The sequence below is a fragment of the Leopardus geoffroyi genome, chromosome B3, assembly GCF_018350155.1.
Source record: "Leopardus geoffroyi isolate Oge1 chromosome B3, O.geoffroyi_Oge1_pat1.0, whole genome shotgun sequence".
In the NCBI taxonomy this organism is placed as follows: domain Eukaryota; kingdom Metazoa; phylum Chordata; class Mammalia; order Carnivora; family Felidae; genus Leopardus; species Leopardus geoffroyi.
The window spans coordinates 5995549-6023495 of record NC_059337.1 but is presented as its reverse complement, the minus strand read 5'-3'; the positions used below and the strand labels follow the sequence as shown (position 1 = coordinate 6023495).

Below are 27947 nucleotides of genomic sequence, written 5' to 3'. Positions count from 1 at the left end.
GTGGGTGGTCAGACCAGGCCTGGGTCCCAGGGCTTGCCGTCCTCACTGCAAGCCCCCTTCACTGTCCCAGGTGTCCCCGGGATGCTGGCTGCATGCAAGAAGAGAAGCCCAGTCAGCATCCTGCTCCCTTAACCTCGTGGTAGGGCAGGTGCGGATCGTAGTGCCTGGAACGACGGAAACTTCTGCTTTCTGAAAAAGACTCCCTCCACTGTCAGGACCTGCTCTGCGCCTGGCACCAAGCCCCAGCTCCCTCCACTCCATCACGAGAACCGCTGGGTCTGCTAGCATCCACCTCCTCATGGTTTCCGGCACCCGGCATCTCCTGCCTGCCACGGGAATTCGGGTGAAATGAACACCGCAGGCCGACCCCACAGCACACCCAGCTGTTCTGTAGGAAGGGCCAGCAGGCTGGGCACTTCTCCCCTCCTGTGCTCCGTGGGGGTCCCCTACACCCCGGGGTCCCTCCGTCCCTCCCAGGCTTCCTGGCTCTTGTGCAAACCTACTCACTCCCATTCTAGTGTAGTAACGAGTCTAGGCATTGATCTAGAAATCCTTTATTTACATTTTCTCTTAGAAAAAAAATATATAGATCTGGTGCCCTGTTGATTCCTCAGGTTCAGGAAATTTATGGGAAGGTGAGAGAGGGCACAGGGCCGCCCCCTAAGGCCATCCATCGTCCATCAAGGGCTTCTGCTCATCTGACCCCAGCGCTGGGCTTCCCTGAGATCAGCCCCAGGGCCCTGGGTGACAGACACCATGCCAGGCCTGGGGTGGAGCTGGCAGGAGGGGCAGGGACTGAGAGGTGTTGGGGCAGTCTGGCCATCAGGAACTGGATTGGCCCCCTGGGCAGAGTGGAGAAAACATGGGCCAGAGACTTTGTCCTGGGGTGAGAACACCATTGCCTCAGGCTCCAGGAAGGGGTCCTGCCGTGGGCCACTGGGACAGACACATGATAGGCATCTCACATGGGGGCCAGGCGACTGCAAGGACCAAGGACCGTTAGCTGTTTTCTGTGAACCACCTGAGCACCACATCCTTGTTTTCCTTCACCCACTTGATGTTGGCTTTGGTCTTCTCCAGGGCTTGCTCCAGAGCTCGGGTGGCTGAGCCGAAGCCTGTGTCCATGTTGTTCTTCTTGAACTGCTCCAGCTGCCAGGGAAATGAAGGTTCTCAGCCTCAGGCTGGGTCTCTAACACAGCCGTGAGGGGAGGGCGGCCTAGTCCTCTGGCCTCCCTGTCCACATTAGGGCCCTTGCAAATGGAGAAGCCACAGCCTGTTCTCCAGGAGAGAAAGGGCTGGCCCTTCTCTGTCCCTGGGATAAAGTCCTTATCTAGGGCAGAGGTGAAAATAAGCACAGCCTCGGGGCTCCTGGGTGGCTCAGTCAGTTAAGCCCCCGACTTTGGCTCAGGTCATGATTTCATGGTCCATGAGTTCGAGCCCCACAGCGGACTCTGTGCTGACAGCTCAGAGCCTGGAGCCTGCGTCAGATTCGGGGTTTCCCTTTCTCTCTGCCCCTCTCCCACTCATGCTCTGTCTCTCTCTGTCTCTCAAAAAGTGAATAAACATTTAAAAAAATTTTAAATAATAATAAAATAAATAATAAAAGAATAAATAAATAAATAAATAAATAAGTCACAGATGAAAAGATATATTAGTACAGGAGGTTGCAGCCGGGGCAATTAGGCAAGAAAATGAAATAAAAGTCACCCAGAAAGGAAGAGGTAAAACTATCTCTATAAGCAGATGACATGATTTTTGTATTCAGAAAATCCTAAGGAATCTACCAAAAACAAAAAAACCCGAAAAAACTATTAAAACTAACAAATTCTGCAAGGTTTCAGATGAGCAACATACAAGATCATACTACATTTCTACACACTAGCAATGAGACATACGAAAATGAAATTAAAACAGTCCCATTTACAATAGCATTAAGAAGAATAAAAGACTGAGGAGTAAATTTGACAAAAGACATACAAGACTGGTAATGCTGAAAACTACAAAACACTGTTGGAAGAAATTAAGAAGAACTAAATAAAAGGAAACAATACCCAAATCGACCCAAATCTGTGTTAATGGAGTGGAAGATTTAATATTAACATGGCAACGGTTCCTAAATTGACCTACAGATTCAACACAATCCACATCAAAATTCCAACTGCCTTTTTTTGCAGAAATGGACAAGCTGATCCTAAAATTCATAAGGAAATGCAAGGGACTCAGAATAGCCAAACAATCTTGAACAAAGCTGGAGGGCTGACATTCCTAAACTCACTACAAAGCTACAGTAATCAAGACAGTGTGGTATTGGCTGAAGGACAGACAGATAGATCAATGAAATACAATTAAGAGTCCAGAAATAAGCCCTCGCATTTACAGTCAATTGATTTTCAACAAGAGTGCCAAGACCATTCAGTGGGGGAAAGAATAGTCTGCTCAACAAATAGTAGTGAGACAATCGGATAGCCACATGCAGAGGAATGAAGTTGGACCCCCACCTCACACCATATACAAAAATTCAGCCAAAATTGATCAAAGTCCTATAAATGTAAGAGCTCAAATAGTAAGACTTCTAGTAAAAAGCATGTATAAATCTTCATGACCTTGGATTAAGCGATCGTTTCTTAGATATGCCTAAACACAAGCCATAAAAGAAAAATTAGAAAGCTGGACTTCATCAAAATAAAAAAAAAAAATGTTAATGTATGGAAAGACACTATTGAGAAAGTAAAAAGGCAATCCACAGAATGGAAGAAAACATTTGCAGATCAGGTATCTAATAAGGGTCTAGTATCCAGAATATATAAAGAACTCTTACAACTCAAAAATGAAGAGACAAATATCCCAATTAAAAAATGGGCAAAGGATTTGAACATTTCTCCAAAGAAGACATATGAATGGCCCATAAGCACATGAAAAGATGTGCAACATCATTAGTCATTAGAGAAATGCAATTCATACTATCTCACACCCACAGAATGGCTATAATTTAAAAGGAAGGAAGGAAGGAAGGAAGGAAGGAAGGAAGGAAGGAAGGAGGGAGGGAGGGAGGGAAGGAGGGAAGGAAGGAAGCAGAGGGAGGGAGGGAGGGAGGAATGAAGGAACAAAGGAACGAAGGAAGAAAAGAAACGTAAGTGTCCAAAGACATAGAGCCGTGGAAAGTACATTGGTGCAATTACTTTGGAAAACATTTTGGCAATTTCTCAAAGAGTTAAACATAAAGTTACCAAATGATCCATCAGTTCCCCTCCCAGGTGTATACCCAAAAGAACCAAACACATATGTTCACTCAAAACTTTGTACATGAACATTCATAACAGCGTTATTCATAATAGTCAAAAAGTGGAAACAATCCAATGTCGATCGACTGATCAATGGATAAACAGATGTGTTATATCCATACAATGGAATATTATTCAGCCATAAAAAGGAGTGGTACCCTACCACATGGATGAAACTTCCACAAAAGGCCTCATATTATATGATTCCATTTCATGAAATATCCAGAATATGCACATCCATAGAGACGGAAAGTAGATTAGTGGTTGCCAGGGGCTGACAACAGAGGACTGGGGAGCGACTGCCACAGTTTCTTTTCGGGGGTAATGAGAATGTTCTGGAAGTAGATGGTGGTTATGGTTCTACAAGCTTGTAAATATCCTGAAAGCCACTTAACATGGCGAGTTTTATAGTACATTAATTATATCTCAATTAAAAAAATAGATAATATCAACCTAATACAATGAGTTAACTTTAGCTTCTGATTCAAACATGCGTATCACTGCAAAATGAGTTTTAAAAGAAACAACCTAGAAGGTTTAAAATGCGCCAGATAGAGGGACACATGGGTGGCTCAGTCGGCTGAACATCCAACTTCAGCCTCACGGTTCGTGAGTTCAAGCCCCACCTCGGGCTCTCTGCTGTCAGCACAGGGCCCTCTGCAGATCCTCTGTCTCCCCCCTCTCTCTGCCCCTCCCCTGCTCTCTCTCTCCCTCAAAAATAAAAACAAAACAAACAAACAAAGATGGGCCAGGCAGAATATGATACGTAAAGAATTGTTCCTTTTCTTGGCTTTGCTAATAACATTGAGATTATCTTTTAAAAATTCCTTTAAATAGGACTAAATCATAGACAGGTGAACTGTATGATATTAGTGATCCCTGCTTGAAAATTATCCACCCCCAAAATAGAACCAGCAAAACGCTGATAACTGTTCAATCTGGGTAATGGGTAGGTACGTGGAGGTTCATTTATATTATTGTCTTTACTTTTTGCCTGTATGAAAGTTCCAGGATGAAGTTTTCTGATTGAATCGTCACCATTTAAAAAGCCTGGATACTGGGTTCTACTCCTGAAACCAATACTACACTGTGTGTTCACTAACTACATATTTATTTAATAGTTAAATAAATAATAAATATTTATTTAATATAGAAAGAAATTAATTAAAAAAAAAAACAGAATAAATAAATAAAAAGCCTGAATACCCAGCTTCCCCTGCAGGGGAGGAAGGCCTGGCAACGTGGAGCCCGGGCTCTCCTTGACCACACCCAGGGGGCGCCGGCTGAATGGTGGTCCTTTTAGACTCGTGATGGACCTCTGGACGCCGCCCCAGGGTCCCGGGCTTCTTACCTGCTGCAGCTCGAACTCAGTGGAGAATCGTCGGGTCACTGCCTGGATGAGGTTGGAGAAGGAGAAGGAACCAGTGCCATAGCTGTGGGGACAGGAGAGAGAAGACACCGTGAGGGGCGGAAGAAGTAATGCTCTGTGACTGGCAGGTGCCATTATACCCTCACGTCTGCTCTGCGACTGTCCCCATCTTGGAGGTGAGATGAAATGACACACCCGAGGTGATACCCCGAGGGACACGACCGCAGGTTTGATCTCAGTATCCTTGCTCCCCTGTCTCCAGAGAAACAGACTTTCTTTGCCCCAAGTGGGAGAAAGGACAGCCCATACCCTGCCTTGTCTTTCCATGTTGGCCCTCCCCGCCCTCCCCCGCGCCTGACCGCAAGCTGGGTTAAGTTTTCAGCACTCCTAGGCGGTGTCCACAGCCCCCCACCACGCTCCAGCCCTGCGGTGTTCCATGCACACAGACACACGGACCCTTCCCTCCGCCCCCGGACACCCGGCCTTGACGGGCACTTCTCCCAGCAGGTTCCCCCAGACTCACTCCTGAAAGAGTTTCTTCCAGTTGCTCTGGACAAAGTCCCAGGCCAGGGTTTGCCCGACGACGTTGCTGGCGATGCTGCTGAGAGTGCTGGTGACATCTTGTTTCCGGATGAGGCTAGGGTCCAGGGTATAACTCAGGAACCTGTGAGGGAAGGATGCTGGGTTAGTGACCACTTCCAAGGGCTGTAGTCAGATGATACGAGACAGAGAACCCAGGAAGGCAAAGGATCCCCTCCTCCGCCCCCGACACCTCTCCGGCCTCCTCCTAATGTCCCTTCAGTCTACTGAGGGTTGAAGACCTCTTCGTCCTACCTCCCTCTCACAGGTGGGACACTGGGTCTCCCAGGCAGGGTCACTGGCCCTGCCCGACACGGACCTGGTGCCTGATGGATATGTGATGACTGATGATGAATGAATGAAGACAGGAAGGAGTACCAGAGCCAGGAGCCCTGTCCCAGGCACGGCAGCCACCTTTGTCTTTGACACTGAGGGAGGCTCTTCTTTACTGGGGTCCGGGAGGTGACATACAGGTGCCCGGTGGGAGCCAGGGGCTTGGGGCGTGCCCCGCTGGACGTCCAAAAGGACCCAGGCCCAGCTGCAACAGAGCCCTCGGCAGAGAGGAAAACTGGGCTTCTGTCAACTACCGGCCAAGAAGCCAAAGCGGTTAAAAGTGTGGGACGGAGACCCAGACGTGGGTTCAGATCTTGGCTCCGCCACTTACGAAAGCTTCTGGACTTCGGGCAAGTTGTTTTCGCTTCTCTGAGCCCCAGTGTCCTCCTCTGCGACAGGGGGGCCCCACCGCCCCACCGCACGGGTTTGTGAGGATGCCGTGAATGAGAGGCCCGGCTGGTTCTTGCCCTCCCGCGTGGGGTCCCCCGTGGGGAGGGGAACTCACGCGGCCCCGTCGGGCCCCGGTCCTCACCTGTTCAGGATCCAGACCTGGTTGCTGCAGGCCAGGGCTCCGCGGAGTTTGTCAGCCTCGTTCACCAGTTCAGCCTTTAGGAACTGCTCCCACACGAAGTTCCACTCCTCCTCGCCGCCCTGGGCGATGGCATTGCAGTACACGGTGGACCGCAGGTTGGGGTGGATCCTGGCGAGGGGCGAGAGGGTCAGGGCAGGGAAGCGGGGGGGACGAGGGTCTGACGAGGACACGGCTGTGGGCTCTAGGGACGGATGAAGGTCAGGGGAGGAGCGGGGGATGCACTCACGGGTTGTTTTGGGGGTTCTTCTTCCACTCGGCGAACAGAGTCGCGGCCAGCTTCTCACACTCAGGAACCCCGTAGGAGCAGGCGGTGCTGACGGCGTTAATCTCACTGTACCTGCCCCACGGGTGACACTCCGTCAGCATGCCCCTGGGCCGCCCGGCCCAGACTTGGGCAGAGACACCCCCCTGCCGACACACAGCTCCGGGAAGGATGGCGGGGCCCGGGCTCCGTCTGAGGCTGCTCACTGGATCCCCTAAGCGGCTTTGGGCCTTGGGCAGCCCAGGGACTTAGAGGGGTCAGCACAGGCCGCAGCCCCTATCTGAACACCGAGAATCTGAATGATCAAGACCCCGAGGGGACCTCAGAGTTTCAGTTGGGTCCCTTGTACAAAGAGGTCAGATGGGCTCCCAGGCTGCACAGAACCTCAGGGCAGGCCTCCTCCTCCCGCCTGGTGGCCCCGGCCGAGAGATGGCCTCCAGAGGACACTGCGGGGCCCTGCCCTGGACTCCCCGGGTCAGGGTAGCTGGGCCGCCCCCGGCCTCCAGAAATGAGGAAAGGAGAGAGGCTCTTGGCTTCTCAACGGTCCACTCACTGGTCCATGAGGGCTTGCGGGTGATCAGTCCAGTTTTTGGTGACTCTTTCGAAATGATTGAAGAGGGGCGTGACCTGCTTCTTCAGGTAGCTCTGGGCAAAAGAAAACACGGAGAGCTTTGAAGGCAAGACTCCTGCCAGGTCTTTCTGGAGTCCCTGCAGCCTCTGACGTGGGTGTAGGTGCAGCAAGGGCTGGTGGCTACGGAGGCAGAGAGGCCGGAGGCTCAGGGCCCCGAGGGAGCCAGCAGGGCCCAAAGGGGCCCGCACGGGCCAGGTTTCGGATCACTGGCCCGAGGCTCTCCTGCCTGAAAGCCTCAGTCAGCTCCAACACTCCTGGTCTGTGTCACCAGGAAGCTGCAAGGTGGGGAGAGGAAGGGAGGGACGGGACAGCGTCACAGTGTGGGCCCCGGGGGCAGGGGTAGGGGGGGTTGGAACGGGAAGCAAGGCTTGCCCAGACAAGGCTCAGACTCAGAGGGACGGGTCTGCAGGAGACAGGGGTGAGGCGGGGGCTGAACACAGGGGGAATGAGTCCAAGTCTGCAGCGGGAGTAGTTGAACCCCAAGCTCCCACTTCCCTCCTTGCAGCAGGGCAACAGCACCCCCACAGGTGAGGCTGAATCAGTGGGGCTCAGAATCGGGGGGCCCCAGACATAGCAGAAGGGTTGGCCGACTGCAGAGGTGAAAGTTTATACCCTAACTGGAGGTAACTCTAGTCAGCTTCTTTTTCCCCCGTGTCCGCCAGTCATAGAAAGTGGGCATCACCAGCCTCATTATACAGGATAAAGGGTGATTCCCTGGTCTCAGGGAAACACACTCATGGATACTGTGTGTGTGTGTGTGTGTGTGTGTGTGTGTGTACATTTTTAGTAAATTCTATATTCAACGTGGTTCTTGAAATCACAACCCTGAGATCAAGAGTCACATGCTCAGAGGCGCCTGGGTGGCTCTGTCGGTTAAGCATCTGACTCCTGACATTGGTTCGGGTCACGATCTCATGATTTGTGAGATCAAGCCCTACGTCGGGCTCCAAGCTCAGCGTGGACTGGGATTCTGTCTCTCTCTCTCTCTCTCTCTCTCTGCCCTTCTTCCACTCACATGTGCATGTGTTCTCTCTCTCAAAATAAAACACTGGGGCGCCTGGGTGGCTCAGTCAGTTAAGCATCTGACTTTGGCTCAGGTCATGATCTTATGGTCTGTGAGTTCGAGCCCCGCATCGGGCTCTGTGCTGACAGCTCGGAGCCTGGAGCCTGCTTCCGATTCTGTGTCTCCCTCTCTGGAGAAAGACACACTGGGACTGAGAGAAGAGCCCACAAGCTTCCACAAGGGAAAAAACAGCCACGTTCAAAGAACCAGAGATGAGCAAGCCTCTGAGCTTCTCAACAGCAGCACGAGAGGCTTGGCATCAGCGGAGCAAGGCCTGAAATTGTCTGAGGAATAGTAGCTTCCAACCTAGAAACTTCTAATCCCAGGTAAATTCTGGGTCCAGTGTGGTGATGGAATAAACACATTGTGCATGAGATACCTCCACTCTTAGGGACACTTCCTCAAAAACTCCTGGAAGAGGGGCTCCACTATGGGAGAGAAAACTCAAGGAAGAACCCACTGGTTCAGGAGACATGAGATGCCACACCGGGGGAGAGCCTCCCATTCGGGGGAGGGGTGGGGCTGAGCCGCAGTTCCAGAAGGGAGCAAGCACATGGCCTGGCAGGGAGGGATGCCTCCAGGAAAATGCAGCATATCTAGCATATGCCCTGATGACGTTTGTCCAAGATGTATAAAAAAAGGGGGGGGGGGGACATAAACATAGTAGTCCATGTGGCTCAGCAGAGAATGATATTTAAATAACCACAATACTGGGGCGCCTGGGTGGCTCAGTCGGTTGGGTGTCTGACTCAGGTCATGATCAGGTCATGATCTTGTGGCTCGTGAGTTCGAGCCCCGTCCCGGGCTCTGTGCTCACAGCTCAGAACCTGGAGACCACTTTGGATTCTGTGCCTCCCTCTCTCTCTCTGCCCCCCTCCCCGCTAACGGTCTGTCTGTCTGTCTCTCTCTCAAAAATCAACATTAAAAAAAAGTTCAATAACCACGATACAGTAAATGCTGAATACGGAGTTGATCAAATATTGCGACTTAACTACATCGGGAGGATGGAGTAAATCCGAGGTAGGCAGGTTAAAGAGTTAAAATCTCACTTGCCATCACACCTCTTTCAACATCACAGGAAGTGCACGAGAAAAAAAATGTTTAATTAACAAATGACCTCTGGGAATGCCGGCTGGTGCAGCCACTCTGGAAAACAGGACGGAGGTTCCTCCAAAAACTACAAATGGAACTACCCTACGACCCAGCAATGGCACTACTAGGCGTTTATCCACGGGATACGGGTGTGCTGTTTCAAAGGGACACACGCACCCCCCATGTTTATAGCAGCACTATCGGCAATAGCCAAAGTACGGAAAGAGCCCAAATGTCGATCGATGGACGAATGGCTCAAGAAGATGTGGTATATATATACGATGGAGTATTACTCGGCAATCAAAAAGAAGGAAATCTTGCCATTGGCAACCACGTGGGTGGAACTAGAGGGTATTATGCTAAGTGAGATTAGTCAGTCAGAGAAAGACAAATATCATATGGCTTCACTCGTATGAGGACTTTAAGAGACAAAACAGATGAACCTAAGGGAAAGGAAACAAAAATTATATAAAAACAGGGAGGGGGACAAAAGAGAAGAGACTCATAAATATGGAGAACAAACAGAGGGTTATGGGAGGGGTGGTGGGAGGGGGGAGGGGCTAAATGGGGGAGGGCCACTAAGGAATCTACTCCTGGAATCATTGTTGCACTAGATGCTAACTAATTTGGAAGTAACTTTTAAAAAATAAAAAATAAAACAAGCTAATAGAAAAAATGATCTCTTCAAGTTTCATCTAATGGCTGCATAATATTCCATCAACGGATATTGTAGTTTACCTAACCAATCTCCAACTGTTGGACATTTGTTTTGGGTTCTTTTTTTTCTTTTTTCTTTTGTAAATCACCCTGCTGAGTTTCTCTCTTATCTCCCTCATGGGAGCCTCAACAAATAAATTTATTTATTTATTTTGAGAGAAAGGGGGAAGAGAGAGAGAGCAGGGGAGGGGCAGAGAGAGAGGGAGGGGGAGAGAGAGAGAGAGAGAGAGAGAGAATCCCTAGCAACCTCTGCACTTTAAGTGCAGAGCCCAATGCAAGGCTCGAACCCAACAAACCATGAGACGGTGACCTAAGTCGAAACCATGTTGGACGCCTAACCGCCTGAGCTGTCCAGGCGCCCCCGTCTGTGTCCTTTCTCGGCCCTACCCAACCTGCTCGCCTTTCCAGTACCTGTTCCCTTCACCCTACATCCCTCTTGCCACTCTGCCCACCTGCTCTCAGAAAAGGACCCGGTGTCCTGTCGGCCCGAAGGGTGCCACCGCTCCAGACAAAATTTCTAGGAACTCCCTAATGATGCATTTCTGGCACCGGGCAAATTGGCCCTCGAACCCTGCCCTGCCCCCCTGTACCTTCATGGGGCCGTAGACCTCAGAGCGGTCGAACATGAGCTTAAAGTAGCTCAGGCTGCTCAGGGCGGCCTGCCAGGGCATGTACTCGGTCTCTCGGATCAGGAAGAGAGTGTTGTTCAGCGCCAGAGTGACGGGGACCTTTTGGGCACTGGGGATAGACACAAGGGCTCAGGTAAACATCCCCATTAAGTCCAGTCCCCACTGAGGGGGGCCCCAACCCCTTCCTGAAACCTGAGAGCCCCAAATGAGCCAGCTCCAACGTTCACTGTAGATGGGCCTGGGGGTAGGTAGGGGTGGGGCCGGGGAGGGGGGAGGGATGGGGGACAAGGTCAGCTCAGGCCCCGTCCTCACCCACTGCCAATCACATAATCCCCTGCGTATTATCCCCATTTGACAAACGGGAAGCTGAGGCTCAGAGAGGCCAAGTGACTTGCCTAAGGCCACACAGCCCATAAGAGACAGAGCCGAGATGCATAAGGACAAAAAACCTCTGCTCTTTATTCTGCCCACCTCTTCTCTGATTTGCTCGGCCCCCCGTGCCTTCCTCCCTCCTCCTCCTCAGACCATCTGTGCACCTGTGGTTCATAAATGTCCGTGTCTATGGGTGACATCACCTAAGTCAAAGAGCTTAGTACCTGCTGGGAACACAGTAGGTGCTGAATAAACATTTGTTGATCCATGCTGCCTCTCTCCTGCTCTGCCCTTCCCAGACTTTTTGTAGCATCTGCCATGGCAGGCTGGCACACAATTAATCCTCAGGAAGAGCCTGGTGCTATGAAGGACCCTGTGGGTTTGGAGTTGGCCAGACCTGTGTCTGGCTGTCACGGGCTACAGAGTGACCCCAGGTAAAGCACTCAGTCAAACTCTGAGTCTCGGATTCCTCATCTGGGAAAAGTGGGTCGTACCACTAGCAAACTGCAGGGGTGTGGGGGCCCAGGGAGGGGCGCAGAGAAGCACAGGGAGCCCAGAGCAGTCTGTCGCTGGGTCTGTCGCTGTAGAACAGCACTTGCCCAAGTCACCAGGCCAGAGACAGGCTGGGCCCCAGGAGGAAGGGGGCACTCACCTCGCCAGGTTGAAGGCATCGTGGATGACTTGAGCCCGATTGATGACAGGAATGACCTAGAAGGGGCGACAGAGCGCGTGACCTCAGGCTGCTGCTGGGGGCGGGGCGGGGGGGGGGTGGTGGGCAGGGCCGGGGCCTGGGGCAGGGGATGGGGGCTGGCGGCCGACACCCACCGACAGGTCTGTCTGCAGCTGAGTTTGGATCTTTTTCCAGTTTTCACTGTCATAGTTCACCAGGTAGTAGCCCGTCACGTTGAGGTTCAGCAGAACCCAGTCATTAGCTGTGGTCTTGAACAGGTCATTCTGGGCTGCGGGGAGAGATCAGAGCTAGGTGGGGCTGCTCAGAAGGCCACAGGCTGACCCTTGGCCTGTCTTTCTCCAGGCCTCCCATGCAGCCTGGCACCGGCTGGTCCTCAAGCCTCAGGCGATGCCAAGGGAAGGGGGAGGAGAAGGGGCGTAGGTAGGACTGGGCTGCCAGGCCAAACTCTGCCCTCAGAGGGACCAAGTGCCATCTCTGGCCCTCGGTGCCCTTCCTGTCTCCCACAGGCTCCACGTGGCTGGGCCAGTGACAGCAGCCCGGACTTCTCCATCGGCACAGCCTCAGGACACCCAGACCGACTCCACAGGCTGCCGCTCCTCCTCCCTCCCTCCCTCCCTCCTCCTCCCCTCTTACCCCCCCCCCCATCACCTAGTGGGAAGCCCAGGCAATGCCCGCCCCCCGCCAGTCGGCACCCCCAGTGCTGCCCCTCTCTGCCCTCCCTTCCAGCCTTGCTCCCGGCAGCCAGAGGGGGCCGTCCGCTTGCCACTTCCCACCTGCCCCAGCTCCTCCTGGCCGGAGGACACAGCCATTGTGTCCTGCGGTGGTCCGCAGGGACCTTGGGAAGCAGCCTTACCTTCAGGGCACACCTCTGCCCTAGCCACAGTCCTTAGTTCTCTCCTGCCTCGCACTCGCTCTTTCTTCTGCCCCCACGAGCCTGGCTAAGTCCTTTTCTTCCTCTAAGACTCAGCTCACCTCCTCCAGGAAGCCTTCCCTCACCTCTCCGTGAGGTTGAAACTTCCTTATTCCTGGCTCCCTGCCCCATGCCCCAGCAGCCTGTACGTGCCTCTGTTAAGGCATCCGACACAGCTCTAGAAAGTTTTAGCTGCTTATCTTCCTTCTCTCCAGCTGCAGTTTTGGCCTCGGCAGGGAGACGAATTGCCTTGACCGGATTCCCCAGTACCTGGTGGAGTGGGGCTGTTGATACTTTGCGCCAGGCACTGTCTTAAACATCTCATGTGGGTTCTCTTCTTTAGTCCCCACACAACTCAACCGGGCCGCTCTTGTTCTTAGCCCCATTTTATAAATGAGGAAACGGGAGACCAGAGAGGAATGGCAACCTGCCCGGGGCCACACAGCTGGGCGGCCGCAGAGTAGAGCTCAGAACCAGAGAAGTGGGCTCCATTTGTTGAATGAGACCATGAAGGAGGTCACTGAGGCCTGCCGGAACCCCCAGGACGTGGGCCGGGAGCTGGGGGCGTGGGGGAGGGGACTGCTGTCCACAAGGGCGGGGCGGGATTACCTTTTTCGACGCCCCGCAGCCAGTACTGCTCCTGCAGACTGCCGTTTCGGACAGAAGAGATGGGAACGATCCACAGGTAGCTGCAACAAGAGACCCAGACGCCAGGTGATGACAGCCGGCCGCTCTCGGTCACTGCCGGCAAAGAACAGCCCCGCCCCGCCTCCCAGTCTCTGCCCGGCTCCGTCTGGGCACTGAGCACGCCCCTCCCCCACCCCCACCCCCCCATCCCGGGCCAGGTGCTGGGGCCGGGACCACGGCAGGTCAGGACCCACCACGGTCAAGGGACACCACAGCACCTGTCCTTCAGAGCCCTCACAGGACGCCCGCCTCAGTGCCCCCTGTTGCTCACTTGAACTGTGAGGGGCGGGTGACCACGGACTGGGGGTCAAGGAGGAAGTGCTGCTGGGAGATGGTGCCTGTCTGGGTGTCCACGGTGATGACGGGGAAGCCCATCTGCAGGATCCAGCGGTCCATGATGGCACTCACGGTGTCGGGCAGCTTGATGGTCGGCTGTTTGTCTACAACCTGGAGCACAGCGAGACGGGTGCCCGGCCGTCAGTGGCCCGCCCAGGGCAGCCTCGGAAGACCCACCTTGCAGGGAGGCAGGGCCAGCGGAGGAGCCCGGGGTGGGGGTGGGGGTGGGCAGGAGCCTGGGTCCCAGCTCAGCTCGAACCTCAGAGGATGGGAGGGGAGGGGAGAAGGAGAGGAGGGAAAACATAGTCCGAGTCATGAGCGGGTGCAGAGACAGGGAGCAGGAGTGGGTGGTCTGGGGACGGGCTTAGGGCGGTCGCTACTGTCTTCTTGGGTCTGTTTTCATCTTTTTCCATGCACGTGCACTGCTTTAGTAATAACGGCAAAAAGCCAACAACGTCTGTTAATGACCGAGAAAATTAAGACGGGAAAGAGGATAAAGAACACCAGAAGGGCACAGGCTGAACAGGGAGGGGAGCTGGGGGCTGCTGCAGAGAGCGGGGAGGCTCAGCACAGAGGGAGGACCCTGGAGGCAGGGGTAGAGCAGGCGTGGAGGAGGGCTCAGCTTTGGAGGAGAGGAAGGAGCGGGAAACTGAGGCAGGCGAGGAAGACGGTGGATGTGGAGGGGAGGGACCGAGGCAGTGAGGAGCCCCCTGTCGGCAGGTTGTGGGAGGTCAGGGTGGGGAAGGGGTGCGGGGGAGCGGGGCATTCCAGAAGAAAGAATTGGGGCCGGAGACCAGCATGGAGGGCCCTGGAGCCCGGCTGTGACTCTGAGACAAGGCCCTGGGTCTCCCCTCCCTGGTGGATCCGGGCTCGGGATTCTGGAGGGGTCAGTGGGGCTGAGGAGGGGCCGAGAAGGAGCCCTAAGGGAAGGGAAGCTCTGGGTGAAGATAGGGAGTGTGCGGACTCCAGCCGTACTAGAGGCAGAGGGGCCGGGGGAAGGGGGCGGGGAGAGGGGCAGTCCGAGGGTCTGCATGCAGACAAGGGCTGCTTGGGGTCTGAGTGCACAGGAACGCAAGGCAGGGCTGGGTGGGAGGGTCAAAGTTCGTGCGGGGGTCGGGGGGGGGGCTGGTGTGTGCAAATTCATGCCTGGGAGGGGCCGGTCGGGGCACAGGGCAGCCAGGAGTGCTGAGTAGATAGAAAGACTCGCTCCAAAGTTCCAGGCAGAGGAGGGCTGGTTTCCTCACCTCTAAGACCTGGGGGGGCTCCTCAGCTCCCATCACGGAGCTCACTACGGGCTGAGGCAAGCTGCCCATGGTCTTGACCCATGGTCTCACGCCTCCTGCAAGGAGCCATCATGGCCCCCACTTTACAGATGAGCAACAAGGCTTCAAATGACCCCCCTGGGCTGGTGAGCGGTGGAGCTGGACACATTCTAGTACACGTGTGCCACCCCTAGGGACTTAGGGCACCGCAGGACCCCGACACGATGGCTGCAGGGGCCTTGGCTGTCACTCACCTGCTGCAGGTGCTCCCACAGGTCCAGGTAGATGGTGTTCCCGTATTTATAGGTATGGAGGTAGGACTGTGGAAAGACAGGTCGCAGTGAGGGCAAAGCCGGTGCTCCCCAGCCTCCACCACTGAATGTCTGTGGCGACGCACCTCGGGGACTGGAGGAAACCGCCCCCCGCCCCCCCCCCCCCGCCTCCATGGCTGGCCGAGGGGACTCACCGCTATGCCCATCTTGAACAGGTCCTCAGTCAGGAAGTTGGAGAGCATCCTGAGCACAGAGGCTCCCTGGGGGAGGGGAGGGGGTTCAGAAGGCTGTGCGGAGCCAGCCGGACCCTGGGCCCCCACCGGACGAGGGCAGATGCTCCCAGTGCCCCTAGCTGTGTCCCCGCCCCTTCCACACGCCCCCCCCCCCCCCCCCCCCCCACACACACACACACTGTCTCAGTACCTTGCTGTAGGAGATGGAGTCAAACACCTCGCTGATCTGGGCCGGCGTGTTGATCTCCGAGGCGGGAGTTGACAGCGGGTGGGAGGAGGCCAGGGCGTCCACAGCCATCACACGGTACACGTCGTTCAGCACCATGAGGTCTTTCTGCAAAGCCCCGCTGGGCGTCAGGAGACCGGCCCGACACGGGATGACCCGGGTCTTCCCCTCCCCCAGCCCCTCGTCCCCAGACCTCGGGGCCCAGGGCAGCCGGCTCACCAAATTCCACGTGGGCTCTGCAAAGTCAGCGCCTAGGTACTCCACGTAGGAGGCGAAGCCCTCGTTCAGCCATAGGTCATTCCACCACTCCAAGGTCACCAGGTTCCCAAACCACTGTCGGGGTGGGGGGAAGGTCAGCCCGGCTGGCCACGCTGGCCTCATGCTCACCGTCACCGGCTGTCCCCCACGCGCCAGGCACCGGTTCGGGACTCCACCAACCTCGCCGTGACTCCCCTCTGCCATCCTGTCAGGTGGGACCCTCCTCCCTTCGCAGGTGCCCAGGGCAGAGCGGGGACTTGGGCCATGTCCTTTCCCTACCCTCCCTGGGAAGCAGGGGCTACCTGGTGGGCCAGCTCATGAGCAATCACGGTGACCACCCGCTCCTGATTGCCGCTGGAGGAGGACTGCCTGTCATACAGCAGCGCACTCTCCCGGTAGGTCACCAGCCCCCAGTTCTCCATGGCGCCAGCGTTGAAGTCAGGCAAGGCAATCTGGTCTGGGGGTGGCGTGGGCCAAAGCCATTGTCAGGACGGCCTCTGGGTGGGGAACCCTACCCGCCGCCCCCACCACAACGCCCCCTCACTCACCCGATTTGTTGAGCGGGTAGGGCGTGTTGTAATGTTGGGAAAAGAAGTCCAGGATGGGGCCTGTCACCTTCAGGGCATAATCGCCATGGCCCTGGTGGATTGCACTGGGCCGGGCCCAGATCCGGATCTGCAAAGAGGGTGGCGGTAGGTCAGAGGCCCCCCTCGGCTCCTGGTGCAGATGGGCCAAGCCGTGGGGATCCCAGGCTAGTAAGGGGGATGGCTAGGTTAAAATGAGGGGCTGGGGGGGTCTTTGAGGGGCTTTGAGCCTTAGGGAGGAGCTCTGGGAATAATAATAGCCACGGCCATCATCTGTTTGGCATCCATGCGTTGGGAACTCCCTTCATGAGGACAGACCCATTTTTCAGATGCAGAGACCGAGGGTCAGAGAACTTAAGACACTTGCCCAAGATCACTCAGAGCTGGGGTTTAAACACCGGCCTAACAACTCAGGGGCTGAGATGGGAATTAATAAAAGTGGAATATCCGTCAGGCCAGAACCAATCCCGGGGAAGGGCCGGCAGGCCCAGCTTCTTACCAGGACGCCACTGGGAGCTCTTGTCTCCACGTATGTGAACTCACTAACGATGTAGGCCAGCAGGTAAGTAGACATTATGGGTGTGGTTTCGAACTCGGTGACTTTCCAGGTGGGATCTTCACCAAACGGGACGCTGGGGCCTGGGCATGGACCGTTCAGGCATGTGGAGACGCCTCCTCTCCCCCGCCCTGCATCCCAACCCTGGGGTGCCTTCTACCCAAGGCTGTGTGGCCCCTGGGACAGACCCGCTCACCTCTGGGCAGCATGTTGGACAGGGCCACCAAGTTTTCGGGGTGGATGATGGTGATGTTAAACGTGGCCTTCATGGCGGGCTCGTCAAAGCACGGGAAGGATTTCCGGGCCTCTGTCGCCTGCATCTGTGTCGTGGCCAGCACCCTGCCCAGACCGGGGTATTAGAGGGTGTGCTGGCAGAATCCTGCACCCCGTGAGGGTGGGCAGGGCGGGGGCTTCAGGGCGCCGCTGGGCATGCGGGAGAAGGGCATGTCGCTGGGCATGAAAGCCTGGTCCGGCTCATCCCTGCCCTCCCCGCCTCCCCCAAACAGCCTCTGGGCCCCGACAGGCCGGCTCCTATGGGAGAGCAGAACTCCTTCAGGAGTCGGGGTCAAAGTCCCGGCCGGATCCGTGCCCGAGCTAACTAGGAGGCTTTGGGCAAGCTTCTCTCTTCTGAGCCCCAGTTCTCCTATCTGTCCGAGGGGTTCTTTCGCCACTTGCCCCCGACTCCCTCGTGGGGGGGGATGGAAGCTCCCCGGGAAAGAGCCGCCCCCCTGCCCCCGGCCCCCGCGGATGGAGTCATGGCCAGCCGAAGGCTCCAGGCGGTTCCGAGGCCCGCAACCCAAAACCTTCCTCGGCCCCCGGGACCCGGCTCTGCCTCAGCCTCTAGGACCTGCCCCACTGAGCAGACGCAGACGCAACTTACTTTTTGACGCCGTTCTCCGTGTACTCGCTGCGGTAGAAGCCCGCCAGGTCGTCGGCCAGCTCCCCCTGGAACTCACTCTTCATCTCGTACTGTCTGCCGGCCACCAGCGGCTCCTGGAGGTGCACGACCAGGTACTCGGTGAGCTCCACCAGCTCCGTCCTGACGATGACAGGTTGCGGCTGGAAGCCCCCCACGCCCCACAAGGCCACCATGTGTCCCTGGTGGTTGGTGTAGTTGAGCCTCTTGCTGTGGATGATGACGACGCTGGTGGACTCCTTGCACGTGAAGCGAACGATGCTTGTGCCCGTGAAGACGTACAGGCCCTTATCGTTGGGGGTGAGGTAGGGCCTCAGCCTCACGTCGTAGGAGTCGGGAATCAGCGTCTTGGGTAGACGGTAGACGTTCCATGGCTTGCTTTGGTCCAAGGTGGTGGCCACGGTGGTGGTAGGGCCCGTGGGGGCCGCCGTGGAGGCCGCCGTGGAGCTCTCGGTGTTCCTGTTCTTCTCCTGGGAGTACACCACGGACAGAGCGATGATCGTGCACACGGCCGCCACGCCCAGGAGGATGGCCAGGATGCCCACAGGCTTGGAAATGTAGAAGCCCTTGGCCATGGTGAGGGCAGGGGGGGAGCTGGGGGAGGTTCAGGACGGCGAGGAGCAGGCACAGCGTCTGGCCAGACTTATATCCCTGAGGGGCAGGGGGAGGAGCCCCACAGCCCACAGATTGGGCAAAAATTAACCAGGGCTCAGGCGGGCAAAGGTCAGTGGGCTGGCCAGGAGCGCCCTGTGCTCGGGCCCTGGAGAGGCTGAGATCCAGGAACAGTGTGCTGGGGGTGCCTGGTGGGGAGCAAACAGCGTCCGGTTACAGGCTGCAGGAAGGAGATGCTGACGGGCAGGCAGCGGGTAGAGGGAGCGGCAGGGCCGGGTGGCATCGATCGGCCTGTGCCCCGGGACAGCGGGGACAGAGGAGGAGAACCAAGGCTAGAGTCTGCGAAGGACTTCCCAGGAGCAAGAAGGAGGAGATACAAGGGAGGAGAGGATCGGTTTCTGGCTTGGGTCAAGAGTGCCTTGGGTCACCCCTGCGGCTGGATCCTGGCAGGGTGCCCGGGGCTCGTCGGCGACAGGGGCCCAGCCCTCCCTCGATTCTTCCAGAGCAGGGAGTCCTTCTAGGTTCCCCCTCTCACCCCTTCCTGCCCAAAACTTCTATCTCAGCCATCGGCATACTGAGGGGAAAGAAAGATGTTTTGCCATGTTTTTTTTTTTGTTGTTTTGTTGGTTTTAAAATGTATATTTACTTTTGAGAGAGAGGGAGAGAGAGAGAGTGTGTGTGAACAGGGGAGGAGCAGAGAGGAGGGGAGACAGAGAATCCAAAGCAGGCTCCATGCTGTCTGCACAGACGAACCGTGAGATCATGACCTGAGCCCAAGTCGACGCTTAACTGACTGAACCACCCAGGCGCCCCTGTTTTTTGTTTTGTTTTGTTTTGTTTTGTCTTGTTTTTAAATTTTTTTTTTTTCAACGTTTATTTATTTTTGGGACAGAGAGAGACAGAGCATGAACGGGGGAGGGGCAGAGAGAGAGGGAGACACAGAAGCGGAAACAGGCTCCAGGCTCTGAGCCATCAGCCCAGAGCCCGACGCGGGGCTCGAACTCACGAACCGCGAGATCGTGACCTGGCTGAAGTCGGACGCTTAACCGACTGTGCCACCCAGGCGCCCCTATTTTGTCTTGTTTTTAAAGAAAGGAGGCTGGGGGCGCCTGGGTGGCTCAGTCAATTAAGCGTCTGACTCCTGATTTTGGCTCAGGCCATGATCTCGCGGTTGGTGAGTTCAAGCCCCGAAGCAGGCTCTGTGCTGACAGTTCGGAGCCTGTTTGGGATTCTCTCTCTCTCCCTCTTTCTCTGCCCCACCCCCACCCTTGTCAAAATAAATAAATAAACTTTTGAAAAAAGAGAGAGAGAGAGAGAGAGAGAGAGACAAGAGGCTGGTGGAGACTTAACCTCTTCCCCGCTGTGACCTTGGGCAGGTAACTTTCCCTTTCTGAGATCTCTCTCTTCATAAATAGATAATAGCACTCACCTCTTGGGTTTGTTGCACAGATTTACTGAGAAAACACGTTAAACTCCACATAATAGACCTGAAACATCGTGCCCTTCTTCCCCACTCAGAGCTCGGCCAGGCCTCTGTTCCCATCCTCAGTGGCAACGAAGATCTCACTCATCACACTTAATAAAATAATGTTCGTGATCACTCTTGCCATCCAGCAGCCCAGTGACTCAGACCTTGACCCCTCCTGACCCTCACCTCCACATCCAATTGTACCCTCATCCTCAGATCATGTCCTTGGTCAAAGTCACTCTCCCTGTTTAAGTAGACACCACTATACTCTCATGGACTCACCACTTCCGCTCGGGCCCCCTCCAACCTGTTTGGCCCAAGAATTGTTTATTAATTTGAGAGAGAGAAAGAGAGAGGGTGCGGGGGGAGGGGTAGAGGGAGAGGAAGAGAGAGAGAATCCCAAGCAGGCTCTGCACTCAGCGCAGATAGGAGGCTCGATCCCACCACCGTGAGATCATGACCTGAGCCGATGCTTAACCGACTGAACCACCCAGGTGCCCCCAAAATAAAATCCTAAAAACAAAAACCAAAAAAATCCTTCCTTCTGTTCATAAAATCCAGACTAACTTTTCTAAAAGGGACCCACAAGTTCAGCTGCCCATTTCCCAGACTCTTCTGTCTCTGTCTCTGACTCTTCCCTTCTGTCACGGTGGTCCAGCCACTCTGGGCTTCATCCAGCCTCTCCACCACAGGCCCTTTGCACATGCTGTTCCTGCTGCCTGAATCACCTTTTCCTCCCTCTTTCCCCACCTATGTCCTAGTCATCCTTCAAATCTTCCTCAGAGAAGCCACCTCAACCTCCCTGACCAGGTCAAGTCCCCCTAGTTCCATAAGTTCCATTCGTTCCCATTAGTCCCCAATAGTCCCACGAACCTCTTCTTCAAAGCTCTATAACTCAGTGCAGTTTTTTCCATTTGATCGTATGGCGAAGACCCGAGTCCTGCCTGTCTCTCCCGGCAGCTGCGGTCCCCATCAGCCCTGCCACAGTGCCTGGCTCACACTAGGTGCTGCACACACGTTTGTTGAGTGACTGCACACACGCACGAACGCGTGAACGCGTGAGTCGTTTCAGGAGTCCCTCCTTACTGCAGGCTTTCTAGCCCATTTCCAGCCCTGTCCCTGCCCCCGCCCTTGCCCGGGGAGCACTGCCTGCCCCCTTCTCTGCACCTTCCTCCAACCATGGCAGACAAGCAGTATTCTTGCTAGGGCCAAATGCATCCCAGGGCTCACATACGCCTGCTCCATCAGCTTGTAAATTCCCGAGGAACCTCACGTGGCTGGCACTCCCCGCCCTGGCTCGGGCCTGCCATCCCCTGAGCCTGGGCGAGGGCTTCGTGAGTGAAGGGACGCGGAGATCAGTTCACTCACGTGTAACTGCCAGAAGCAATGACTGCCACCGTCATCTGGCCAGGGGACGCGAGGTCTGAGTGCAGGGTCTGCGGGGGAACCCTGGGTGCCCACCTCTCAGACTGAGGGTGTTCTGAGCCCTTGGCATTTCCCTCCTTCCACAGAGACCCGCCGGCAGGGCTCTGGCCTGGGCGGGGTGGACCTCCCACGGCCACGGCCGGGCGGGAGCCACCCCCTCAGGCCTAGGCTGCGCTAATGGGAAGCCAAGAGCCCAGGAGAAAGCTCCAGCTGGGGCATGGTGACAGGGAACTGCGGCTCCCAAGGGTGACGTGTCACGTGCTCCCGATCTCCTACCATCAGGACTAGGATTCGCCTAGGGAGGCCATCTTTATCGTGACCCCAGAGGCTGGCATCCAGGGCCACGTGTCCCCCTGAACTAAGTTTCACTCTGTCTCCGACTGGGCCTGCAGCCCCCTCCCACCTTTGTAGCAGAAAGTCCCGACAGCCCACTTGGCCGAGTCCCTCCTCCAAACAAAATCCCTCCTCCTCCCGCCCGGCCCAGTGTGGTCTCTTCCTGTTTGCTTTGGACACGGACCGCAGGCCCAGCTGGCTAGAATCCTTACCCTTTTGGAAAGAGCCTCCGGTTTTCAAAGCTGGTGCGGCAGGCAGCCTCCTGCCCTGTGATAAGGGGTCTCTGCTCCGGGGGCTCAGAGAGGGCATGATCCGTGGCTCCCACCTGCCATTCCACTGAGAAGGCCCCCCCTGCCGTGGCCCAAGCCCGGCCGTCCTCACGCCCCACTGGGTCGTGGTGGCGAGTACCCAACCTCACCCAGCCTCGCCACACGCCTCAGCAGAAGGATCTTCCTTTCCCGCTCGAACCGGGTCTCCGGCTCCTTCTTGTCTGTGGAATGAAACCTCAGACCTTCTGTGAACTGCGCCCTCTGGCCTCTCCTCTTTCCAATGCCTAGTGTGGCTCCAGCCGCAGGCATTTCCCACACCTTTCCATACCTCGGCGGCTTCACTCATCCTGCTTCTGCTCCTAGGAGTGCCTTTCCCCTCCCTCCTGTCCAACTCCTACTCATCCTTCAAAGCCCAGCTCACACGTCACTGCCTTCTCGTGCCTGACGGCTCCTCTCCCCTCGGTGCTCCACTGGCCTCTGGGTCACATTTCTAACACAGCACTTACGAATAGGCCATCTTTGTGTTCAAAGACCTGTCCCTAGGCCTAAGCCCCCTGAAGGAAGATTCTAATTTTGTAAACCCCTCCATCACGAGCACAGGGCAGGAGCTCAGTACATATTGGCTAAATCAATGATAACGCACACAATCCTTGCCGTGGCTTTTAGGTCTGGCGTGATCCAGCCCCCAAGGATTCTCCGGTCTCATTTCAGGCTTTCTTGCCCTGTCACCCCCTGGGCTCTGCCCACTGGCCTCTTCCTGTTCCTCAAGCCCACCACATTCTGCCTCTTCTAGCCACATACTACAACCCCCTCCCCACCAGCACCAAGCTGTTCCTTGGGGCTGGGAGGCTCCTGTCTTTCCCTCACCCATCATCCCGGAGGCTCACTTCAGCGCTGCTGCCCCAGCACAGGCTTCCCGGCCCCCTAAAGACTCTGAACACCACGGGGAGAGTATCCCCCACACCAGGCAGGCACCTAGCACAGCCAGCAGGTGACGCATGTTTGTGGAACGGATACATCACTAAGAAAACGAGACCGTGGTTAAAGATGGAACTCAGTGTCATTTGGACACTCGATCCTCAGGGCAGATTGCCCCCCACCCCCCATAGCTCACCTTCTTCTTGGGCTCCTGGGTCATACGGACAGACCGCCTTTGTGAGTTTTGCCAAATTTTGATCCTCTCGTGTATTATTCACTTAATATCTTTCCTTAACTCCATCCACTACTTAACTCTACTTCTGGGCAATAATGACCGTGAACTCATGGTCGGATGTGTTATCGTTTTTCCGATACCCATTTTAATTGAAGATTATTGACTTAAAACCTGTTCATCCAGGTGGCCCCTAAAATCATCTTGCATAAGTGCACTCACTCTGGAAATCTTTGTTCCACCCTGTGTGATCCTGGGGGTGGTGTTCACTGCGGGCTGTCTTTGGAGTGGGACCTTTCTGCAGGGGAGCGAAATGTGTGTTCCTTCTACTGTTAATCTCTTTTTTTATCTGTTTATTTATTTTTTGAGTTTGCTTTTTGGGAGAGAGAGAGAGAGAGAGAGAGAGAGAGAGAGAGATTGAGCAGGCGAGGGGCAGAGAAAGAGGGAGAGAGAGGATCTCAAGCAGGCTCCACCCGGTCAGCACAGAGCCCGATGCGGGGCTCGAACCCACAAACTGTGAGATCATGACCTGAGCTGAAACCAAGAGCGGGACACTTAACCGACAGAGCCACCCAGGTGCCCCCTTTTACCATTAATCTCTTGATGGGGGAGAAGCTGAGGACCTCCAGCCCCATCTCAACCAAAGCAGCCCTCCTATGGCTCTCTATATTTTGGTCTAGAGAACAAAGGTTCTTCTGAATTAAAAAGAAAATAAAATTAAGGTTGACAACTTGGAGAATATTTAAGCCATAGCCACACGTGTAGGAGACCTCAGCTAAGCAAGTAAAAGTCACCTTTGTCTCAGATGTGGGGGTACAAGCTGCCTCCTATTCAAACATGGAAACGCCAGGAGCCTGGGAGGGGGCTTGGTGGGGAGACCCCAGGACCAGCAGGCCGGTGCGATCTAGGCTCCCTCACAGACCCCTGGGTAAGCCCCTTCTCAGTGCTCGCTCAGTTTCCCCGTCACCTGCAGGGCTGGGCAGGCTGGGTTCTAGGGACAATCTGAAGCCCGTCTGTCTGTCCCGAAGGAACAGTGAGTGGGAGGCAGGGACGCAGCTAGGGCCCCAGCACAGGGCACGCTCTGGCCCCTCAAGGCCCTGGCCTACTCCCAGACTTCCGAGGCCTCCATCCACAGCTGCATGAGGCTGGGTGTGGGCCAGCCCCCCAGGGTGCTTCCTCTGGGAGCATCAGACGTTGTTCATCCTGTGAGAACCTCAGAAGGGCCCTAATGGGAAGTCAGCTCCTGCTACAGATTTCTAGCCCCATGTAGGGCACTCAGGAGGGAAGGAGCAGAGAGGCCTTGTGGAGGTGTGCGGGGGGAGGGGGCACTCTGGCCTGTGGCTCTTGCCTGGCAACTCCTATCTGTGTAACTGAACACCTACTGTGTGCCCCACCAGGATAATCACCACCAGTGGGCTGCTGAGGAAGCCAAAGCGCCGAGAGAGATTAAGTGACTCGCCCAAGGTCACACGGCTAGTTAGTGGCAGCTTTCACAGGCTCAACTACGGAAGCATCCTCCCAACCTCCTACCCCGGCCCCTACTGGCTCCTGTGCAGTGCCCAGGAAATGTTAGGGACCCCGGGAGGAGACAAACACCTTTTAGCATAACAACACATGATAGACAGCAAGTTACAGAAGGCAGATCTGGGCAGGATGAAAGGTCTGATCGTCAGTTAGGGGAATGGTGTCCCGTCTGGATTTTCTAGGCACAGTAAGGGGCAAAGAGCTGCAGTGGCTGAGAGATTGAAAATCTGATGGAAGCCAGCCTGAGGGCTCTGCGAAAGGGCTAGGAGCCCCAGGACTCCAGGACAGGAAGCTGGGGGGGGGGGGTGGTTCTAGAAAGCGGAACTTCTTGGCAATAGGTTAGTGCTCGGGGGCTGCCTGCGGAGGCCCCTGGTCCAACCTCCATGGGTGCAGCTGAAGCCACTGTAGGGTTGTTGATAACAGACACCTAGGGTTGGGACCAGGCAGGTGGTGATGGCTGACGGCTGACGCGGAGGAAGGCACCAGAGGACTTCAGTGTGAGCGGCTCGCCCACCACCCCTGCCATCCCTCAGACCGTCCAGGAGCCCCCAGCAAGGGGGCCTGGACCTTCCACTAGAGCCACAAGCCCTGGAACCACGCCCAGTTCCAACCCCCACTCCCCAACCCCCCCCCCCCCCGGCCCCTTCCAATGTGGGGACCCCTGCCGTCTCTCCAGAGTGCTTAGCAATAAAACTTCAGGGGCGCCTGGGTGGCTCAGATGGTTGAGTGTCCGACTTCGCTCGGGTCATGATCTCACGGTTCGTGGGTTCAAGCCCTGGTCCGGCTCTGTGCTGACAGCTGACAGCTCAGAGCCTGGAGCCTGCTTTGGATTCTGTCTCTCCCTCTCTCTCTGCCCTTCCCCTGCTCCTGCTCTGTCTCTCAAAAATGAATAACTGTTAAAAAAAAAAAAAAAAGTTTCAAAAGCAAGCAAACAAACTTCAAGCAGAGGGGCTGGAGGACCTGACTTAGAGATGTGGCAGTGGTAAGAGACTGGGGTGGGAGAGGTGGGAATCCAAGGAGGGGGCTGGGCTGCCGCACTCAGCTGGGCCTATTCCCCACCTGCGAAATGGAAGCAGCTTAACCTTCTTCTGCAGGTGGTCTAGCCTTAACTCCAAGGCTTCACAGGGAGGCGGGTGAGCGGGCCCTAAGATCACAGCAGGATCTCTGCCAAAGGCATTCCTCGCACTTCTGGGGGCGGGCCCGGGGACGGGGCAGCAGGCCCCCAGCCCGGCCACCGAGGTGCAGCAAGGAGTCCCTGAAGCAGCCCGAGAAGCTGGCCAAGGAGGCGGCCGAGAGAAGGCACTCCAGCAGAAGTGGAGAGAGAGGGGCAGGACACACACATCAGGAGCTGAACACGAAGCCGCGGGGAAGGGCCCCCTGGCCACAGGTGGAATGAAGAAATCTGGCCCAAGGAAGCCCTTCCTGTGCCTGGGGCCCTGGCGAGCCTTCATTCCATTCCTGCTGAAACATCTGGGTCCCCTACCACAGCATCTGCTGCCACCTACATCTAGAGCGAAGGGTCGTCCTGGAAGCTGCTGCACATTTAGGAATAATCTTTTGTCAAAAGAAGAGGAGGAGGAGGAGGAGGTGGGGCGGGAGAAAAGAAAAGAAGAGAAAAGCAGAAGAAAACAGAAAAGAAAAAAAGAAAGAAAAGAAAAAAGACAAGAAAGGAAGAAAAGTTCTCGCTCTCCCTGGGCCTCAGTGTGCCGGACGGAGAAGGGGGCGTCGGCAGCAGACGTGGGGTCCTCTGCCGGCGTCGCGGTCCCTGCCTCACTCCTGCTGCCGCCCCGCAGCCCCTCCGCGCCCGCAGCCCCGCCCCTGCAGCATCCCGCACCTGCCCCGCCGGCTCGCGGCCCCCCACCCTCCCCACGGCCCCGCCGCCGCCCCGCACCCCCTGCGCGCCCGCAGCCCTCCACCGCGCTCCACTTGCCCGAGGGACCCGCACAGGCGCTCGGCCCAGGCCGGCTGGGAGCCTCCTCCCCGACGACGTCCAGGAGCCAGGCCGCCACCGAAAACTGCCCCACCAGGACCTGACTCCTCCTCTCCCGGTCTGTTTAAAAGGGAAGTAACCTGACCCGACCACTACTCCTCCCGGTTAACCCCTTTCAGGCCACGCGCCCGCCCCCGGCTCCGCCCGGACTCCTCCCGCGCCCGCCCCCGCCGCCCGCAGCCCCCAATCGCCCTTGGGTTCCTGGTCCCCCGCACCCTCCCCTCCCCCCCCCCAACCCCCACCGAGTCCCCCTGGGGCCCCGCAGCCTCAGCGCCCCGCCCCTCCACATCTGGACTGAAGTTGCCACCGAAGGAGGGACACAGAGCCTCCTCGCCTTTGGAGTTGTGGGTGGGGAGAGAGGCCCTGTCACCCAGAAAGAAAACAGATCGCTGAATCTCGCCAGCATCTATATATTTTAAGAGTCAACATATATGTCCTAATGTTTTTATTTATTTTGAGAGAGAGAGAGAGAGCACAAGCAGGGGAGGGGCGAGAGAGAGTGAGAGAGACAGAATCCCAAGCAGGCTTCGTTCGCGCTGTCAGCGTGGAGCCTGACCTCAGGCTGGATCTCAGGAGCCTTGCGATGGTGACCTGAGCTGAAATCGAGTCGGACTCGTAAGGACTAAGCCACCCAGGCGCCCCTTGCCAGGACATAATTTAACTTTGGTGATGCCTGGGGCTCATCATCAGAAGGCCGAGAAGAAGCAGGTTCAGCAAATAAATAAATACAGAAATGAATAAATAAAATAGCAATTAAAAAATAAAAATAAAAATACCGGAGCCGGGAGCATGCACATATGCACTTCTCGTTCAGATTCGGCTTCCAGAAGCTGTGCAGCCACGGCTGGGCCTTCTTCTCTGGGCATCTTTTCACTGGACAGTCCCTGGTGAGACTCGCTATTCCTTTCCTCTGGCTGCTGCAACAAATTAACACAAACTGAAAACAATGCACATTTAGTACCTTAGGGTTCTCTCTAGACTAAACTCAGGGGTGTCCACAGGGCCTCCTTCTGGAGGGTCTACAGAGTATCCATTTATTGCCTCTTCAGGCTTCCAGAGGCCGCCCACATTCCTTGTTTCGCGGCGGCCCCCATTTTCAAAGCCGGCGATGGCCGGCCTTCCTGCCCTTGGATCCGTCCAACCCTCACTCTTCTGTCTGCCTCCTGCTTCTACTTCTGAGATCCCGGTAGTTACACTGTCCACCGAGAGAATCCCAAATAATCGCCCCATTTTAAGTTCAGCTGATTAGCAGTTTCAATTCCAGCTGCAACTTCAGGGGCCCTTTGGCACGTAGCACGACAGTGGTCACGGTTTCTGGGGATTAG

The 27947-nt window shown here is 55.9% G+C and overlaps 1 protein-coding gene across 1 annotated transcript; it reads right to left on the bottom strand.

Moving 5' to 3' along the window:
* Positions 1-538: 538 nt before the first annotated feature.
* Positions 539-26763, bottom strand: LOC123584471 (alanyl aminopeptidase, membrane). The gene is made up of 21 exons (XM_045452351.1): positions 26563-26763; positions 17816-18651; positions 17132-17274; positions 16879-17018; positions 16344-16470; positions 16098-16252; positions 15757-15870; positions 15502-15645; positions 15273-15338; positions 15061-15126; positions 13480-13655; positions 13131-13210; positions 11746-11879; positions 11573-11628; positions 10510-10657; positions 6970-7061; positions 6381-6491; positions 6095-6262; positions 5174-5314; positions 4633-4714; positions 539-1149 (listed from the first exon to the last, which is right to left on the bottom strand). Exons 2-21 carry the CDS (start codon positions 18424-18426, stop codon positions 1000-1002), a joined length of 2904 nt encoding a protein of 967 aa, XP_045308307.1. The 5' UTR covers positions 18427-18651; positions 26563-26763; the 3' UTR covers positions 539-999.
* Between the last annotated feature and the right edge of the window lie 1184 nt (positions 26764-27947).

Bases quoted from the DNA above. Each gene is read 5' to 3' on its own strand.
- LOC123584471 (XM_045452351.1), bottom strand. From the start codon at position 18,426: ATGGCCAAGGGCTTCTACATTTCCAAGCCTGTGGGCATCCTGGCCATC. The intron at 17,019-17,131 runs GTGAGCGGGTCT...GTCCATGCCCAG, and splicing joins GTCCAACATGCTGCCCAGAG to GCCCCAGCGTCCCGTTTGGT. The intron at 7,062-10,509 runs GTACAGGGGGGC...TCTTTTGCCCAG, and splicing joins AGGTCTACGGCCCCATGAAG to AGCTACCTGAAGAAGCAGGT.